This window comes from Thermobia domestica, chromosome 6 (genome assembly GCF_964235325.1).
Source record: "Thermobia domestica chromosome 6, izTheDome1.hap1.1, whole genome shotgun sequence".
NCBI lineage: Eukaryota > Metazoa > Arthropoda > Insecta > Zygentoma > Lepismatidae > Thermobia > Thermobia domestica.
This window is the reverse complement of record NC_137459.1, coordinates 58,347,112-58,368,232: the sequence shown is the minus strand read 5'-3', so window position 1 is coordinate 58,368,232 and position 21,121 is coordinate 58,347,112. Positions and strand designations below refer to the sequence as shown.

Genomic DNA, 21,121 nt, shown 5'->3' with positions numbered 1-21,121 from the left:
AAATTGTGATCAAGGGGCTCGAAAGTGTGCAGTAATTCATTAGGGAATAGCTTTCAAACATTTGTGAACAGTGGTGTGCGCAAGGGGGATTAAATCTCCTTGAGAAAGATATACGCAAATGAATATTTACTATTAAGATATGTATACAAACACCTGAGAGTATATGAATTTGAGACCTTGAACCCTCCGTGACGAACTTCTGTGACGCCACTAGTTTTAAACGTCTGTGGTATGGGATAAGTTGTTCAGTCTCAAAGAAAATTACAAAGTAACAGAAAATTACAATGCCAGACACTTCTGATGCCAGCAATGAAATTGCACTATTCGCAAACATATTTTAGATATGCTAGAACACAGTGGTAAATTATTGCTATAGTTTTGTTTCCAGTTATGGCTCATTCAAATATCCAATTCTCGACTCCCAGAAAGAAGCATTAATAACCAAACACGATATCATTTGGTAATATAAGGTTAGATTTTCAATATGTTGGTAGTGACGACTTTTACTCTATCATAATATATAACAAAGAAATCGCTCTAATCGGAGGCTAATCCGTTTCAGAAGAAAAGTTTATCTGTAAATGTTACTAAGGAACTTCTTCAGACGAAAGGAAAGAACTACCTATAAATCTGTGAGACCAATTAGTTTAACGGTCCAATTAAGAAATTAAACTTCAGAGATAAGGTTTTAATACACATAAATGTCTAGCAATAGGGATTTTCACTATTTTTTCTCTTTATTTTAATTTAAACGAAAAATAAATATATATTTCTTTCTTTTATAAATGCCATATTAACGAAGAAAATAGACTTTAAAAAGTCCTTTAAGCTTCACCCACTGCAAACGTCCCCGCACCATGTTTCTGCGGAAATTACGTAAGTGGTGCTCAATAGACTATCGAAAGTTTAAGGGGTTATCTGGATATAGAGAAAATAGGAGTCTTTTTTTTTTCTTTCTTTTATACGAGATATTGTAAAACTGCACGTAACATATAATAATTTACTTTCCACCACCTACGCTAAAGCAAAGTCACTCTTGCCGTAAAAAATTTAATTATAGCACTCATGACTCAATTCGGTGAGTTTGATAGAGTACACTATGTTCTTTGTTCTTCTAATTTTACGATTACAGCGACAGGCTTAAATTATTTTCTTTCCTAGTTAATTGAACCTCCTCACTGTATGCAGTATTTGATTATTCCAGCCACAAACTGTAAAGATGCCGAATTAAATTTATTACGAACGATTTGATATTATCACAGCTAATTTTTTATTGGATTCCACTTTAAGCTCTTATTTCATGAAATGTAACTTGAATCATAAAGTTCAAGTAAATATCAGTATACACTATTCACAAACTGTACAGGACAACATTATTTCATTGACATATATGTGAATTTTATATCGTAAATTCGCGCGAAATGAACCTAATTCACAAATCAAACGAAAGTAGATTTGCTCTTAAATACCTATCGCTACATTCGAGAAAATAAAATGAAATCTTTTACTCTTATGTTCCATAGTCGTCTTGCAAACTTAAGGAAATTTAAAGGAAGCTAAAGGAAGGTGTGTGATGATGAGAATGAATGAAATGGTGAAATGAAGAAAATGGGAGGAAACGAGACAAGCCCAAGAAAGCCCACGCACATAGTGTTTGTCCAGCACAAAGCTCACTTGGGGTGAGCTACGATAGAATCCAGGACCACCTACACCAAAGGCACTCGCGGTAGCCACTACACTAGCGGAGAGTTTACTTTTTCGTCTTTTAGTTCAGTACATTCCCTCTCATTATGAGAAGTTCTTGGTGTGAGTAATAAACCCAATACACCTGCTTCAGTACTCTCCGTATGTTTTTTTCGTTTAAACTCCGCAGTAATCGATACTGCGATGGATCAGTTTTCAGAAATCCTCCCTAACTATGTAGATAACTGTTGTCTACAGCATCGTATAAAGATTTAATTATGCAGTTTCACGCACTATCTGTGCTAGGCAAAGAAAGACAGACGTCGACTGCAGGAACACCTATGACCTGAATAAAATTGCATTTTTTCCGAAGAATTCAAACGGTATTATCTTCAATTATTGAAAAATTTTTGATATAAAAATGTCCTTTAAAATATTTCTCCTATGCCAAAAAACAGAATACTTAATGATAATGATGTTTTATATTTACTTTTGAATTAGAATATTAAATCCGTATTTTAGTGGACATCTCCATTGTCTGTTGTTAGTTGACTACAGATTCATCTTCATAGTTTTACTTGAAATGACTGAGCAAGATCCCAAATTTGACCCCACAAAAGGCGCAACTAGTAACAGCAGTTTCTTAGAACTTCTTCAGCAATTGATTCTCGAAGTATACACACAATGAAAAAGATCAGTTTTGTTATTGAAGCTGGTCGGAAAGGATTAAAACTAAATGACTGAGTGAATTGCATTTTTTTTTAAATGCACAGAAAGAGGACAATTAGTTGTTACATATCCACATACCACTCATATTCCTCTTTAAACTACACCTTTTCTTTTCTGTTTACATGTTTTTGAGTAAATAAGGCTTTGTAGTTGTTGAAGTTGTGAAAATACATTTAATACTATGCCAAATTATTGATACAATCATTCGATTCTGATTCCGATTGAAAATCAGGTTAGTATCATAAAGCATAATTAACTAACCCTGAGACAAGGAACCTGGAGGTTTATCACTGCAGAGACAAAAACTGTCTAGTGGATCATATTCTGCACGTAAGAAATCCAGAGTTGTTTGTTATCAACCTTCCCGAGATCCAACATTCCTCTCATCTTCTCAACCTATCCAAAGCTTTTTTATTTCTTCTTTCTTTCTTCAGAGATTTTCCAACAGTCTATGAATACCACGCATGTTTCACATTTTAACGTCCCATAGACGTCTCCGTTAAATTTTCCACATTATTTTCGGTAATAAGTACATATTGTGTACATTTACATTTTTACTCTAACGTGTGTTACCCTCTTATTGTACCCTACATATTTCATAAAGTTATAATTTCAAAACTTATATATAACTTGGATTTAAAGACCTTAAGATGTCCACAAACATTCATTGTACGAATCATTAGATAACATCATCGATATATCAGTCAGGAATCAACCCTTAAATTTCATTAGTAAAGACATATCCCAGTAACAATAAGTATTACTCCCTCCGTCCTAAAATATGGTATATATTTGGAATTTGTTTTTGTCCGAAATTATAGTATACATTTATTAAGTAAGTCTTAAGTGTATGAATAAAATTCAATGGATGAGGGATCTAGCTTTGTCCTGGGCCTCTTGTGAGCACACTTAGGTAGCTCATAACCATCTCTAACGACAGAGTTAGGCCTTACTAATATGAGGAAACTTGTAGAAATCCGCCTGCAACCAATATAGTTGATTTCATACAGGTCTGCAATGCCAAGAAAACATTATCCGGTGTCTCCCTAATTCGCTTAAAGCATTTTCAACATACTTGATCAGTTCGTAAATTGTATGTACCGAAGCTTTATGTTGCGAAGATTATGCGAAATTGAAAATGCCATAATCCAAAATATGTAAATCGGGACCGTTCGGCAATTGTGAATGAAAATGGATAAACCTGCTATCTTTAGAACCATTATATACAGTTTCATCATCGTCGTAGTCACAAGCCATGAGGTTCTGCATTATTCTGCTGTGTATATATATCGGTTTTTCCTTATGACTTACGAGAAATTTGAACTTGACCGCCGGAATTCAGTTCTCAAATCATTTATCTACATTCTGCTGAATTGACGGATTCCACTAATTCTGTTACCAATGTTTCTTTAGGTCTATTTCTCGAGTTTCTCTTAGCGGGTTCTCAGTAAACAAAGGGCCATATACCAATTGTTGCATTAAAAAAATGTTTTCGATGTGAATTGTAACGTGGTCGGGCGTCACAAGCCATAAACATAAATTTAGATATAAAACGTTGGCTTTGCAAGTTAGTTGGGATTCTTCTTCGTCTAGAATGATGTAATAAGAATGTTTTGCGTTAAATAAAACTACTACTTTTTGTCAATGTGGACATAATTGTGAAAATCTTCCAAATGTCCTTTCGGTCTCATTTTTGCTAAGCAAAACTTTAATATTTTAAACTTATTTTGATCTGTTTGCGCAGGTTTGACAGTAGAAAATATACGCTTTATCAACATGCATGGCAGCCAAGTATCGCAAAAGAAAATTCGTCTACAAAGAAAAACTGTCTGCACTGCTGGATGCATGTTATACATGCCATTTTCTCGCTTAAATGTAGGCTTTGGAATATCAACAGCACAAAAACGGCGACTTGACCCTCGACTATTGTTCTTTTTTCGTAAGTGTTCAAAATAATTCTTACGTTTCAGTCCATATTTGCCGTCTTTTGTTTGAACATCAGAACAAATTTTACCTTCTGTTTTGTTTTTGAGCCATTTGCCAAATCCTAGACTCAGTCAAACGTATTAATCCAAGGTCAGTTGCAATTATATATATATATATATATATGATATAGGATTTAGATTTCTGAGCTTTCGGCATCTATGGCCATTTAGTCCGTCACGTATGAGGGTGACGTCCCTGGGTGATCACACTATCCGGGAAAAGGGAAGGAAGGAAGCGACCTGGGACCTGTATGTTAGGTACCATCCCAACATTTGCTTGGTGTGAATGAAGAAAACCCCACCAGAATGGCTGGCCTGAAAAAGAGTTTTACACTTTTTCGACCGAAAACTTTTTTATAAATAGCACCATGCTTTAGCTTCCGGGCTTCTTTCAATTCCAACAATTCTTGCAATACACAATTATGCTGTTCAGCAGTTAATTTCTTGAACTTGGAATTTCTTTACAAGGCTTCATTACTTAAAATGAATATTTTCCATTTTGTACATAGGACGAGGCTAAATCTAGGAGTATTTAACTATTCATACAATTTCACACGCCGAGTCGCCGAAATTCGATGAGCACACATCGTTACTCTTTACTGAATATGGATATCGGAGTGACACTTGCAGGATGTTGCAAGCAAAGGACAACCTTCCCCTTTCAAATCCCGGGCAAACCTAACCCCTCGTCTTGAGCACTGGCGGGCCCTGCCGTACAACTTTCCAAGCACATTTCGTTGCTTTATTGACGTTTTTGACATAGACAAAATCAAACACCAGGTATGTCTCAGTTGTTTGACTAGCGTACGAATTTACAAATAAGAAATATTAATTATGATTCTTTGCTTAAACCTCAATAATTTTTACATTATTTTCAAATATACCTAGGTATATATACCATACTTTCGGACGGAAAGAGTAACATCTTAAATAGGGATATTGTTATAAGCTGTTGTTGCAGGAAAGTCGGTCAATATACCATATTATTGTATCTTTCACAAAATACTGAACTAAATTTCATGTATAAAATATTCTATTAAATTAAATGTTCTGTAACCATAATCCAGATTATCTGTTAAAACTAACCATTTTATTTTTTTCTCTGGAGGAATATGTTCAATTTGGAATCCATCTTCTTCAACTACATGTAGAACGGAATGGTTTCCTACAAGATGACCTGAAACAAGAGTAGTTTATACAGTACTACGTACAACCTTGCTTCTAATGTTCATGATAAAAAAGGCAAAATATACATAAGTAATATAAAATCTATAGAGGTAAGAACACTCCTTGTACTTGGGACAAGCCAATGTGGTCCATTGGTAATTTGAAGGTAAAGTTTCTCAATTCTATGACCCAGGCACATAAAGAAGATGGTGTAATTAGCTGCCTTCATTACCCAGGTTTTCACAGATACCCACGCGACATTGTCGTGCTGGCTTATGGTTCCCGAGTTATGGGCTATCAAATTTTGCGTCAGATTTTCGAAAGCAAAAACCCATATACGTGGCTAGTCCTAGAAGTACCCGACCTGACGTATAGATGGCGATTATTGTTTGAAAAGCATTACTATGGTCGAAAGTACCTTCTAAAGCTTAAGTTTGAAGACGCTACGTTGTTTAGTATTTGACAGCCATAAATAGTGAATACTCTCAGTAAATTTGTAAACATTAAAAAAAAAAAAAAAAAAAAATCATCATTATGTGATACAATACTTTCACTTGAAAGATCTCAGTCCAACCAATATCAAAGCCAAGCTAGATTCTACTCTAGAAGAGTCGGCTCCTTCGTTCACAACAGTAAAATGTTGGGTGGCAGTTTTAAACGAAACCGTACGAGCTGCAAAGACGAACATCGCAGTGGTCGACCAAATGAGGTGGCCACGCAAAATGTGGTGAAGAAAATCGACGGTGAAAATGTTGTGAATAGTATTGTATGACTGTCGACTGAAAGTGTGCGAGCTACCAGATAGGCATCTCAAAATGTGTTGTCGCATTTTGACTGAAAATTTGGAGCTGAGGAAGCTTTACGCGAGATGAGTGCCGCATTTGCCTACAACAGAACACAAATAGCATCGTGAGGATGTTTCAATCGAGTGTTTGGTAATGTTATACAGCAGTAAAGCCGAGTTTTTGCGTCGATTCATAACCAGGGCCGTGCTGGGATACTACTGAGGGCGGTGGACAAGTCTACTGAAAGGGCGCCCATACAAACGGGAATATTATATATATATATATATATATATATATATATATATATATATATATATAGGGAGAGAGAGAGAGAGAAAGAGAGACTTGAAAGAAAGTATGGGTGCCATTTTATATCAAAATCACCACCAAATTTGTTTTAGTATTAACGTAAATAGCTAACCTCGAATCGAAATCCTCTTTACTACAGAAAAACTTTTTAGTTCCTGCAATAACATTTCTATGAAATAAAAAGAAGCTAAATGTATCAACAACTTAATATAGCACGCCTATGGACCCAGGAGGCTCATTGCCACGTTTAAAAAAGCTCTCCATTGATTTCTGTCCTTAGAAAACTGAACCCAGTCTCTACTTTATATTTCAATCTCTGCGAGAACCATTTTAATATTGTCCTCCCATCTGTGCCTCGGTCTTCCTAACGGTCATTTTCCTATTTGGATTTCCAGTTACAACTTCGAAAGCGTTTCTAATTTCTTCCTTTCTGGCTACATATAATGATCATTTGATCCTCCTAGACTTGACGACCCTAACAATGTTTGGTAAACGGTATAAAATTATGCAGTTCCTCCTTATGAAGTTTCCGCCTTTCCCCATTCCCGTTCCTTTTAGAGTTCAAATATTGGTTTAAGAATCTTGATTTCAAATACGTTCAGTCTGCGATATTCCCATGTTTCGCGACCATACAGCACAACAGGCATGATTATCATTTTATATTTTGAGCTACAAATTCCTCAACAGAATTAGCGACAAAAAAAAAAAAAAAAAAAAAAAAAAAAAAGATTTTTAACTGAATAATAGCACGAAATTTCTGCTTTCAGTTGACATCAAACTTTTTAGTGATTATGGTTTTGGTCTGTTGATAATGATCCTAGATATTTGAAAGTATCCACTTTGTCGAAAGAAAATATTATTTGGTATTTTAACGCATTCATAAAATGCAGTATTACGATCCCGACAAACTTCCATTTATTCAGTTTTCTCTGCATTTACTTTTAAGCCTATATCCCTGCAAGCGGTAATTAAGATTTCTGCATTCTTTTCTATTATTCTATCATTACCTATTAAATTACATCATCAGCATACGCCATAACCTGGCAAATACAATTCAGCTCTAGGACTTGATTGCTGTCTTTGATTTTCCTTATCGTGTTCTCCAGAACAAAGTTAATTAATAATGACGACAACGCATCTCCTTCTTTCAGGTCATTCTCAACGTGAAAGCTCGTGAACAAGAATTTCTCTACTCGAACCTTACTTTGGGATTCATTTAAACATATCTTAATTAATCTACCTTTTCTCTAAGCATGTTGTACAATGTTTCCCTCCTACTAGAGTCTAAAGTCAATAATTGATGTGCCAGAATGTTGTATTCTCTCATTTCTTTTCAAGTATTAGTCGAATGGTAAATATCTGGTCGATAGTTGATAGATTTTACCTAAATCTGTTCTGATAATCTCCAATAATTTCATCTGCGTATGGAGTCAATCTTGCTAATACAATGTTTAAGAGGATTTATTGGATGTTGACGGAAGAGAAATGCCTCGATAATTATTAAATCTGTTTTGTTGCTTTTCTTCTGAACTGGAACAATGATTGATTCTCTTCACTCTTGTGGTAATTCCTCCTTGTTCCAGATAATGAGAATGAGTTTGTGTATCTTGCTCTACAGTTTTTCCCTCCAGCTAAAATTAAGTCAACCAGAATTTCGTCTATACCCGGAGATATGTGTTTATTTTTTAAAAATAGCGATTTCTATTTCTGTCTGTTAGGTTCTGGAATATACGGTTATGCTGCATGCATTTCATTTTCTCCACGCGCATTAGTTTTTGGCTATGTGTTAAGCAAATCGTCAAAGAAATCTTTCCATCTATTTAAGATGCTATCTGTATCAGTGAGAACTGTTCCTTTAGGTTTCTTCAATATATAAGCACGAAGTTGATAGCCTTTCTTAAGTTCGTTGATGCATTTATACATGCCCCGAATGTTTTTGTTTTCACTATTATCTTCAAGTTAATTAATTTTAACTCTCGAAAGTCGCGTTTCTTTGTTCTAAAAGTTTTAGAAGTTTTCTGCCAGATGACAATGAAATTTTATGTAATTATTTCGTTCGGATTTTGTAGCCAACGCAGTTTCTTCTGTTTTCTCTTCTCTGCTACTTTAGTACATTTCTGGTTGAACCATGGTTTGTTCCTAAGTATTTCTGCGTGTTCCAATATTTCTTTTGCTGAAATTTTAATGTTATCTCTAATTTCAACCAAGTATCTTGAACACTAGTGCACTCCGAACCTTCTAAAACCGAGAATCTATTCGACACTTCAATCTGGCTCTCCTCTCACCTGACTCTCCTCTATTAAAAAAAAAATAAAATAAAATAAACCGCTCCGTTTTCAGATATTGAATATTTCCTTTATTCAACGATAGTCTCTCTCTTACTATCACAATCAACTCCTCTGAACTACCGAACATCAGTTGTGCTAGACTGTTCTTTTCTGTCTACTAAAACATGATCAGTTTGAATATGTGTTTTTCCATCTGATGAAATCCAAGTATATTTATGAAGTCGTGATGTTGGAATTTTGTAATCTTCACGATAAGGTTTCTGGATATTGCACAGTTCACGAATCTAACGCCGTTGTCACAACCTTTCTTATGCAAACATTTATTCCCTATAATCGGTTTGAAAATACCCTCTGGTCCTACCTTCGCATTGAAACCGCTTAACAGAATTTTCATATGGTATTGCAGGAGATGATCAAATACAAGTTCTATTATTTCGTAAAAACTATTTTTTTAATCGCCATCCTTATTTTCTGTTGGGGCATGTGCATTTAAAACAATAATATTACACCATCGACCCTTAAGAGAAGTAAAAGAAAATCTATCATTAACAAATTCAACCTATGTAATTGCTGATATTACGTATTCGTTTGTGAACGGAAATCCCTGTTTCTAGTTGGTAATTTTTAATTTGTTCCCCGTAAAAGAACGTAAAATTTCCAGACTTGACTCCTCCATTACCTTCTGATCTAACTTCCTGATATCCCAATAGATCCAACCTGTATTTCTAAACTTTTTTTTTTTTTTTTTTTTTTTTTTTTTTTTTTTTTTTTTTTTTTTTTACAAATTTTAACACGCCTGCCCTATAGAGACTTCTTATCTTTCATGTTCCAAATCTGATGTCGATTTCACTTTGCTGAGTTCGTGCCAAGTTATCAGTTCTGATCCGAGGATTCTGCGAACTTATCTGAACAATCCTTTTTTTTACAGGATGTGGTTGTTAGCCTCACACCCAATTCTCAAGTTGGATTATCACCCCTTGTCTGTCCGAGATTGCTTATTCAGTATATTCGCAGCTTACCTCTATATCCCAGAAGCCTTCAACTCGATCCACAACCTGAGGACGCGCCTGCCGTGGTGACAGGAAGAGCACATTTTACGGAAATTAATACAGCTATATTTCAGAAATACAACAGGTACTGATTATCCGAACACTGCTTTAAAACACACAGGAACAATCAATATGCTCGGATATATGGATGCATATTAAGACTGTGAAAGCTTCGATGCCGTAAAAATCGTAAATTAGAGACTAGTGTCAGTGTAGTATTACATAAATGCATCGTACATTTCACTATTTGAACTAATCTTGATGTGTCACATTGTTTCGCTTTATAGCTATATAACTTTATAATATTATTGTAAGTGATTATACTCTTTACCTGTTCTCTGCCAATAGCAACTGTATGAATTTATAATACAAAACTGAAATACAGAAGAATAAAATTTAAAAAAAAAAATAATGTGATATTCGCAGGGCATCTTATGTGAAGAGCGCCTTGTATTCTTCACAAGTTCTATACTACCAGTCAGTATTTGAATTTATTAAACAAAGCTGGTATACAGGATAACCAAAACCACTTATCTATAATGTGATGTTTCGTAGGGCGCCTTATGTAAAGGGCGCACTTACCTTTTACGGGTTCTTTGCAAACAGTAACTGTGTGTATTTATTGTACAGAACTGTGCTATGCAGAAGAGTAAATAAAATCGTTCATCTTTGATGTGGTCTCGGAAGGGCGCCTAATGTAAAGGGCGCACTGCAACTTTCACGGGTTCTTTACCAATAAAAACTATAAGAATTTATTACTAAAAACTTGTACCTTTATTTATACTGTGATATTTCGGAGGGCGCACCGGGACACGTCCCGGTGTCCCGGTGGGCCAGCACGGGCCTGTTCATAACCATGGGTGAAACACGAGTCCATCACTTCACATTTGAGACGAAGGAACAGTCGAAACAATAGGCTTAACGGGGAGAATCGTCTGCAAAGAAAGGGAAACCAGTTTCGTTTGCTGGCAACGTCATTGTGTCAGTTTTTTTGGAACTCGCGTGGGATAATTTTCATTGTTTATCTTTAAAAAGGGAAAACAGTCAACGACGGGTATTATGCAAACTTATTGCAGCGTTTAAGTGACGAAATCAAGACAAAACGGCCGCATTCGGCGAAGAAGAGCGTGTTGTTTCATGAAAACAATGCACCAGTTCACACATCCGTTAGCGCGATGGGCGAAATCAATGAGTTAACGTTCGAATTGCTTCCTCACGCACCCTATTCGCCACATTTATACCCCTCGGATTATTTTCTCTTTCCAAACTTCTACCATCACACTGAATTTGATCATGATTGGATGAGTTACATACACGGAGGTTTTGTTTTCGAAAATACAGTATGCGGCAAAACAAACCGTACTGAAAATCACGTATGGATGGCGCGCAAGTGCAAAGTGATATGAGCTGTGAGCGCCACATGTGTGCTTAGTTATGTGTGGACTAGCGTAATGTGGAGTTGGAGCGAAAATAATGTTACTTACAACAGAGTAGAAGGTGTTTATTGTTGAGCACTATTTCCGCTCATACAATGTGGGGCGTCTCACTGCAGGAGGTGGGAGTGCAAGTCTACTGCATTGCTCTGGAGCTCTGGCGTATGAAGATGAAGATTTCATCAGCAACATATGGATCAGTGATGAAAGCCATGTGTACCTTGATCGCTACATCAATCGACAGTTGATTATTGACCAATTGTTGCATGATTTGCGCTGTATTTACGGCACTAAAAATCTGTCGTCACAATCAACAATGGATATAGAAAGACGGAACTACTGCTACACTGCAAGTGAATCACTTGCCCTTCTGCCAATAAGAGTTTGGATATCGCTTTTATTCCCGTGGAACGGATTTTCCATATCCTTCCCATTCCCCTGACCTCAAGGCTACGGATGCCTACATACGCGGAATGCTGACGGAAACAATTTTCCGAAAGATAATCTCCCTACCACTATACCGGAGTTAAGAGAGAAGATTCGGTCACTTGTTTCGTCGTTCCAGCAACCAATATTCACTAACATGTTCATCGATCTACAGGACCGCTACGAAGAATGTGTGCGACGTAATGATCAACATTTTGAATACATGTTGTACGGGCGTGAGTCCTCTTAAATTTACAATATGTTAAGTGACACTTGGTTGACATCCATTTGACAACATTTCTTATGTTTCATTATGTCGTACAACAAATAAATAAATAAATGTCAACGATGAGATTTCAGTACTGTTTGTTTTGTCACATAAAGAAAACATTGACCTCTCATATCTCAAAAACCGTAAACCCATAACATTTCACACGCTTTATAGTAGATGCAGCTCTACCACTTTGTCAAGTATGATGTCGATCGCATGATCTCGCTGTATGGGTTTTTGCTTTCAAAATCATGACTCAAAATTTGACCGTCTATAACTTGGAAATTGTAAGCCTGTACAACATAATTCTTCTTATGTTTATATAGCAGGTCAAGATCTACGGCCATTCCAAACTTGATCCCGATTGAATGAGTTACATATATATGAATTTTGATTTCGAAAGTATGACGCAAAATTTGACCGCCCATAACTTGGAAACCAAAAACCTGCACAACTAAGATTTCATTACTCTTATATATTAATTCAACGAAATGTACGTAGCTATTGCAATATTGATTTCCAGTCAACACTATACATTGTTTGCCATAGTTTCAAACTCTGTTCACATGATTTTCTCACCATCATATACAGGCTTGTGGGATATGTGTTAGAACACGTTCAAAAATGTGTGTCAAGTGAAGAAATTATTAATCGTGGAGTACCACAAGGATCAATTCTAGGACTACTTCTCTTTCTTCTTTATATAAATGATCTTTTTGAAAATATTAATAGTTCATGTGTGACTTTATATGCAGATGATACAAACATAATAGTTAGTGGGAAAGATGAATGCGAATTAGTCTTAAACTGCCAAACGGCAATGAACCAACTTTCAAGTTGGATGAATAAAAATGACCTAATCATTAATGTAAATAAAACATGTGCCTTAAATTTTAACAATGGTAAAAGTAATCAATGCAATAATAAAAATAAATAATAAAACAGTTAAATATGTAGAAACTGCTACCTTTCTCGGAGTTAAAATATCTAATAATTTCAACTGGGAACCACATATAGAACATGTAAGAAGTAAGCTAAGCAAACTATGCTATGCAATTAGATGTGTAAGAGATAAGATTAATGTAAAAACAGCTAAGTGTATATATTACTTAAATTTTCATTCTACAGTAAAATATGGCTTGATGTTCTGGGGAAATGCACCTAAAAGTATTGCTATCTTTAGACTACAGAAGAAAGTAGTAAGAATACTTGCAGGAGTAAAATGGAACTCTTCTTGCAGAAATATTTTTAAGGAACTTGGAATAATGACTCTTCCCTCAATGTATTTGTTCGAAATATTAATGTATTTGAAAAAACATAGTAGTGAATTTATTGTTAACAAAGACATTCACAGTTATAACACAAGAAGTAAAGACGACATTCACTTGCATGCACATAGGACAAATATATACAATAAATCAGTTACGCACAAAGGTACTCTATTATACAATCTACTTCCATCATGTATAAAAAATCAGGTCTCTGTCAATAGCTGTAGATCCAAACTGAAAAGGTACTTGATAGAACATTGCTTTTATTCGGTTGAAGAATATGTAGAAAATAATTCGTATACGTAAAATTAAATGTATAGTAAGTAAATTAGTGAAACCATAAGAATCTATATGTAATAATAGTATGTATGTTTATGTATACTGGTATATATATATAAATGACATGTCCAATTTCGTTGTATGACGATGAACGGATGCAATAAATTATGATTATGATTATGATTATGATTACGTCTAACACTGAATGAAACATTGAAGTCGTATGTGTAAATTATCAGGAATATTCATTGTTTTTAGCTCTTAAAATTTACTTTAGTTAAAAATGCAACTGTGAATCTAAGCTGTTTATTGTGTCATTCGAATTCAAACTATTTGTGTCCCAGACAGCCTAGCTCCAAGGTGGTGACAGATTATCACTAATATATACTACAAAACTCCAAGTTATTGACAAAACATAACATATCTGATGAAGGCAATGATATGTTGCTGAAAGTACAACACAAATTATTAACGGAAGATCTTTATTTTATTATTTATTTATTTATTTATTATTACTATTATTTTGCTTTGGTCATATTTTGGATTTTCACTTAAAAACAAATGTAAAGGAGAGGTAGTTTTCTCCGGCCACTGTACAACTACTCGGTTGCTTTATCTGTGACAATCTCTGTCTACAATACTGAACAAGAACTTTTTCTTGGCCACGAATATGGAGCTTCCTCGTGACAAGTCCAAGAGATCCGGGCTCGATTCCCTGTGGGAGTTCATGTGGTTTGGATCCCATGTTAGATTGTAAGTCCGCATAGTCTCGGTGCTGAAAGGGTCGTGAAAATTGAACAAACTAAACCAAACCAAATAAACAGTATATGTACTCAGTCGTGCCAGATCGTAAGACAAGTTTTAATTTATGAGGTTTTAAATATATTTGTGTGAAGAAGAAGTGGAGATTTACCTCATCTGACACGTTTAAAGAGTAATTAGTTGTAATTATTTCCATTCTTTATAAAAGTGAAAATTGTTTGAACAGTCAAGTTAGTTTAAAACTAACATTATTGAAATCAAGCAATTTTTATTATAGGCCCATCAAAGACCAAATTCAAACATTACTACAACTAGGCTAATAGTAAATTTATAATATTAATAGATCCTACTATAGACTCCCTTTCAGCGATACGTTATTAAGTGAAACATATGGATATAAAATTATTCCAATTTCAACATATGAAATTATAAAGAAAGGAAAAATCAAACCTTCATTCAAAGTATCTAGAAAAACGTACTTACCAGCTCCGAAGGCAAAGAAAAATATCTTGTCTGGATGCTGTTGTAATAAACGACTGACCCTCTCCCCCATGCGCCTATTTCTTTTATATATTAATTCTTCTCGAAAGTACTCATCAATTTGAGATGCTCTACCAAGTTCAGTGGGCGATAGTGAATTGTTAAAAAAATTTGGAACCTGAAAGCAGAATAAATAATTTACGTTTCTTCACATGACTTGTGGATTCAGACATTTATAATTATTTTAAAGTAAAACTAACCACTTTGAAGAAATTATGTCAAAAAATTGTTTAATATTTTTAACAAATGTCTGTAAAAATCGAGGTGCGAAAAATTTATTACAACTTCAGTAAATTATTTTAACACATTCACTTCCATATTCAACATAAATCGACTAAAGAGACAGTGCTTGCAAGAACTAAGAGATACAATTGTGTTTACTGGAGGCAGATAAAGTTGGAATGACAATTTAATGGAAAATAATAGTCTATATTTGAAAATAATTCGTGTCGGAGAGTGACAGCCCCATTTCCAATGGATCTGTGACAGCAGAAAGTTACTTGCACCAGTACTGAGATATTTTCCAGGACATCTTTTGGAGCACGATAGGACCCCACTCGATGGTGAAGCTTGTGTTTATGAGCAGTTGAACGAGATATTTCCAAACCGTTGGATTGAGAGATGAAAGACTGACCCACTTCCCTGACCTGACTCCAGTGCATTTCTTCCTTTGAAGCTACCTTAAAAATACAGCCCACGCCCATAATATTTTAACAATTTACGATTTGAAGCAAAGGATTCAACCCAGGAATTCAGCAATACTCCAATTAAAGTGTGTGCTAATGCAGTGGTGCCCCCCCCTTATGTCTATGACGCACCCCCCAATTGTCTATCCGTAGGTGTTCTTCCATGAAAAAAATCTTCTTTTCGATTAATTTTACCCCCCCTCATCAAACATATTTATATAGATTTTAACCCCCCCAAATATTTCAATGACGCAGTTTGCGTCATAGCCCCCCCCTTGTGGGCACCCCTGGCTAATGCAAGGAGAGATGCTGATTATCATTTTCAAGCATGCTTCACTCTTGAAGGGGGTATGGTTGATTATCACGTTGAAGGAATAAACCTGTTTTGTCATTATTATATATAAGGACGCGTGAAAGTTATATTAGTGTAAATTAGGGTGACCAGATTCCGACAAGCGAAAAGTAGGACACAAATATAATAGTTTACTGCGTCGGCAATACGCATGTCTTTATTTCATTTAACGTTAACCTTAAATTAATTATTCATTTTTGTTTAAAAAAAATAGCGAACAAAACTAGGAATTTAACACAACTCCAAATACTTTGATGAATGCCAAAGTAGTTTATTTTTATGAACGTACAGTGAAACTTCTTGTAGGGCTAAATACTTTTTTTTTATCGATTTTCGGAGCGTGGAAATATTTTAAGGAATGAGGGAAAATTTAGACTGGCACGAGGAAACTTCTAACTTGGTTAGCATCACTGTTGTAACTTGAAATAGGAATCTTTCTTATGCTTTACCGATATCTCAACAAGTCCTTCTCTGCAAAAACAATGTATTTCAAAATATTTTGTTGATAGTTCTCCTTGCCTAATCTTTTCAGGAGTGTTAAAAATCACAGCGGTTTACAATTAAACAAATGAATGTCTGTAATTCAAAATGTTGTGAACAAAGAATAAAACATGAGCTCCTCCGTGGCTAAGCGGTTAGAGTACGCGCCTTTGGCGTGGGAGACCCGGGTTCGATTCCCGGCGGGAGCTCATGTGGTTCGGATTCCACGTTAATCAGTAGGTCCACGTCTCATATAGCTTCGCTGCTGAACGGGACGTTAAACTCAACTCAACAACAACAAAGAATAAAACATTAAAATATTGGTAATAAGTTAACTCAGGGCATTTCGCAGGACATTTAAAAAAAAGGAGATTTCTCGATTTTCTAGGCGTCCTCGTAGCACGCAGGACAGCTCTTCGAAAAACAGTACCGTACTACGAAAATCAGTACGTCTGGTCACCCTAGTGTAAATCATATTTACTATACATTTTCTGTTAACAGAGTGACTTATATATATATATATACATATAACTTTTCTTTCTGTCTGGGAGGCATGGTAGCTCAGTTGTTCGTAGGGTCCGTGGTTCGATTCCCGGCGAAGTCTGTGGTGAAAATATCGTGTCCGTGGATTTTCTTGGGTTACTCCCGTTTCCTCCCACTTTCTTATTTCATCAATTCTTCCATCGTCATTCACTTGCTTTAATCATCGTCTCCTTCAGCCTAAAGAGCATAAACGTAGGACGTTAAACTGAAATATTTCATTTCATTTTTGTCTATTTTATTTTATTTTTATTATCGCAAAGTGAGCTACACCACTTTAACTTTTACCTGTTGATATACTTTCGAAATATGTCACTTTTGTCCATACTCTTCACTGTTTGAAAGCGATATTCTTAAAACATGATACAACTGCTTCTGTACTGTTACATACAAAAGTTTAAGAATCTTATGAAGGAAACTAAGTATTACTGCTAACACGGATAAATGATGAGATAAAGAAAAAACACACCCATATAACAGAAAGATCGAACATAAACATAGCATCAGAGGGAGAATATTTATTTATTTTTATTTATTGAACAAATACCCAGATACAGCATAACTTTGCCATTTTACACAGGGACATGCTAACAAAAGAAAGAAAAAAACAAGACAACAATAACAACAACATAGAAAAAAAGAGTGTAAAAGTAAAACTATTCCGTCAAAGCTCGTTTAATTGCTCTTTCAAACACTGGGTAGCTCGAAAAAATGTCCACATCAGTTGTTACTTGATTATAACAGTTTGGTATTCTATAAAAAAGAGACCTCTGTATAACAGCCAACCTAGGACGGGCAAGATGGAATAGGTGGGTATTCCGGGTGATGCGGGAAGGGACACGTAAGGATAGTTCCTGAAGTAATATTTCCGATCTTAAGCTTCCATTAACTATTTTATGTAGATATTTCAGGTCAGAGATAATTCTGCGTACTTCAGGAGTCTGAATATTAAGATGTCGCAAGAGCTCCTTCTTAGATAATATTCGAAGTGCAGGAACACGAAAACGGACTATAGCGATGAAGAAATTGAGAACAGAATCAAGTCTGGAGAGATGTGTAGGTGCTGCCATGGCCCATATGGGAGAGCAGTATTCGATCTTGGGCGCTATTAAAGTCTTATAAAAAGTTGCTAATGAAGAAATAGTGCGTAGTTCGGTGAATCGATAAAGAAGTCCCAACATGCGCATTGAACTCTTTAGTATTGAGGAGATGTGGTCAGAGAAGGTGAGTTTTGAATCAAAGATGACACCAAGATCGTTATGACTAGCAGAATGTGTGATAGGGGAATCGTTGATATGGTATGTGGAGGGAACAGGAGACTTTTTCAAAGTAATAGTAATACTGTCACATTTCTTACTGTTGAGTTTCAAGTGCCACATTTCACACCAGCCTGTAAGATAATTTATGTCTTCCTGTAGAGCAATTGTGTCATGGAGACACGATATTTCTCTGTATAACTTACAATCGTCAGCAAAAAGCAGAAGGCCACTAGGTTGAGCTGATAAGTGAGTGTAGAGATCATCCATATACAGGACAAACAGCAGAGGCCCAAGTACACTCCCCTGAGATCACGGGTTGGGGGTTAGAAGTCGCCCCTGAAAGAACAACTCTCTGTTTACGGTCCTTTAAGTAGCTTGTGATTAGAGAGAGAAATTTGCCATGTACATTAAATCTATTGGAGAGTTTATGAAGAAGATGAATGTGACTGACAGAATCAAAGGCCTTCGAGAGATCAAAGTAGATAACATCTAATTGAGTATTGTTATTCATACATTTGACTGCACAGGAAAGAAGAGTACTTAAGTGTGAGAGACTTGAGCTTTTCGATAGAAAGCCGTCCTGAGAACTATGGATGTAAGGTGAGGTGAATTTAAGTAGCCTGTCTTTGATTATTTTTTCGCAGATAATTGATATTATAGAAAGAAGAGATATTGGCCTAAGCAAGATGGAATAGCCTAAGCATATGGGAGATCAACAAGAGATAATACCGTACCTGCTTTGTAACTTGGTTAAAAATTACAGCGTTTAAATCTCCGCAGTTATAGTGCTTGACCAGATCATCAGTTGTGTATGGATTTTGAAATTCTCCTGTGCGGATACTTTCTTGTCGGTAAAGAGTCTGGTTTAATGCGAATACGACCTAAAATTGAACAAAAAATTGGTTAAGGTTTATTCATAATAAAATTAGCTCTATTTTCTTTTATTTTCTGCTTCTCATTTATTTATTTCTGAATAAATGCCCTAGTACAGTGGTTCCCAATTACTTCAGAGTTGCGGACTACTTTTCATTTTTAAGGCAAGGTATGAACTTCACAACTAGAAAATTTGGTATCTGCTAAGTAATAATAATCATTGAGAGGTAGGTAGCAATATTAACAACAATTAAATTTTATATATATCATAGACACGAAGATAAGACAAAAAGTATAGACTAACTTGGGTGCACAAATGCTTCCTTTCGGAGTTATAGGCTGCCGAAAACATGAAAAACTGAACTTTACAGGTCCATAGCTCCAAAACTATGGGACCTACCGTAGTCGAGTCAAGACTTCACTAAGGAACTAGTATGTGTCCTATCAAAATATGCACGTTTCACAATCCTGTGGTACTTCCACTACAATTTTTATAGAGGTAGTTAGTGAGAACTTCAAATTATATGCCCGTAGCCAAACTCCCTTTATAAAAATTATTACGTAAATACCTTAGGATTTTGAAACATGTATTTTTCGATAGCTCACATATTAGTTCCTAAGTGAAGTCTTGACCCAAATACGCTAGGTCCCATAGTTTCGGAGCTATGGAACTTTAAAGTTCATTTCTTCATGTTTTCGGCAGCCTCTAACTCCGAACGGAAGCATTTGTGTACCCAAGTTAGTCTATACTTTTTGTCTTATCTTCGTGTCAGGAATCACCTCCCAAACGTTGTCGTGTTGCTTTGAAACACCCTATACATATATATATATATATTAGTGGCGGATCCAAGGGGGGCTATAGCCCCCCCTGACGTTCAGATATACACTGGATAAAATGGGTTTCAATTCTGCTTTACACTGGATAAAACGGCAAAATATGGTTTAGCCCCTCCCTTGATCATATCCTGGATCCGCCCCTGTATATATATATATATATATATATATATATATATATATATATATATATATATATTGAGAGAGAGAGAGAGAGAGAGAGAGAATTGAAAGTGATTATGTTTATGAACCACCCGACCGATCTCGATCAATTTTTTTTTTTTTTTTTTTTTTTTTTACATAGATGACGTTCCATCCTTCTCTAAGCTATAAAAGTACCAATGCTAGTTCAACGTAATGGAGTTTCCATTCGTCTGATATGTTGATTACCTTAAGAAACCACTTTGAACATGGCTGAACAGTACACTTAGAAATATACATACCTGTGACAAATTGAGACCATTTAGAGGAAAACATTGCTCATGAACGCGTTCCACTGCTCCGGTTGTTTTATGCACTTCCGACGCTTTCTGTGCCAAGTATAAGTCCAAGACTGGAATTCCACGCGACTTGACGTCATTTTCCGTTAAAGAATTCACCATCAGCATCACCCACACTGGACGTTTTCGCTGCCAGTTCCCTGTAATCGCTGTGAAAAGGTACTCAGCGTATAAACCTCGAACCCTTTGATCTTGTGACATCCATGTTGGAATTTTGTGCTTTACGTAGTCCAAATGATTTTTGAGTCGCAAGTACAGATCATGAGGTAAAACATCAGCCAAATTCTCACCTTTTGGAAGTAGCTGACATTTTGAGAGCGCTGCTATTGTTTGTGAGTCCGTTAGATCCAATTCAAAGAACACACTATCCGATTGGTTAAAGGCGCGTTTGGCGTTATCTGGAATGAAGTTCCACACACGTGTATAAGGTACATGGATGGTACCAAAGAAATAAGATGGTGGCACTCGTTTCACTCCCCACAAGAACGACAAAGGTTTGGTGCTCTGGAAGTATAAAGGGAAAACCTTTTAGAAACTTAACATTATAATGACATTCATAATGGATTAACTTAAAATAAATAAATAGACATTTAAGACTGTTGAATTTTACAATGTATTTT

General features: G+C 35.6%; 1 protein-coding gene across 2 annotated transcripts in view; it reads right to left on the bottom strand.

Annotated features, from left to right (window-relative positions):
- LOC145688023 (metalloprotease TIKI2-like) overlaps nucleotides 1-21,121 on the bottom strand; it is an 89,728-nt gene that overhangs the window by 5,575 nt on the left and 63,032 nt on the right. For both annotated transcript variants that reach the window (XM_081761696.1, XM_081761695.1), the window contains exons 3-6: nucleotides 20,445-21,005; nucleotides 19,029-19,175; nucleotides 14,921-15,095; nucleotides 5,484-5,574 (exon numbers count right to left, since the gene is read on the bottom strand). In XM_081761696.1, coding sequence (XP_081617822.1) covers nucleotides 5,484-5,574; nucleotides 14,921-15,095; nucleotides 19,029-19,175; nucleotides 20,445-21,005 — 974 coding nt within the window. The remainder of the gene's footprint in view (nucleotides 1-5,483; nucleotides 5,575-14,920; nucleotides 15,096-19,028; nucleotides 19,176-20,444; nucleotides 21,006-21,121) is intronic.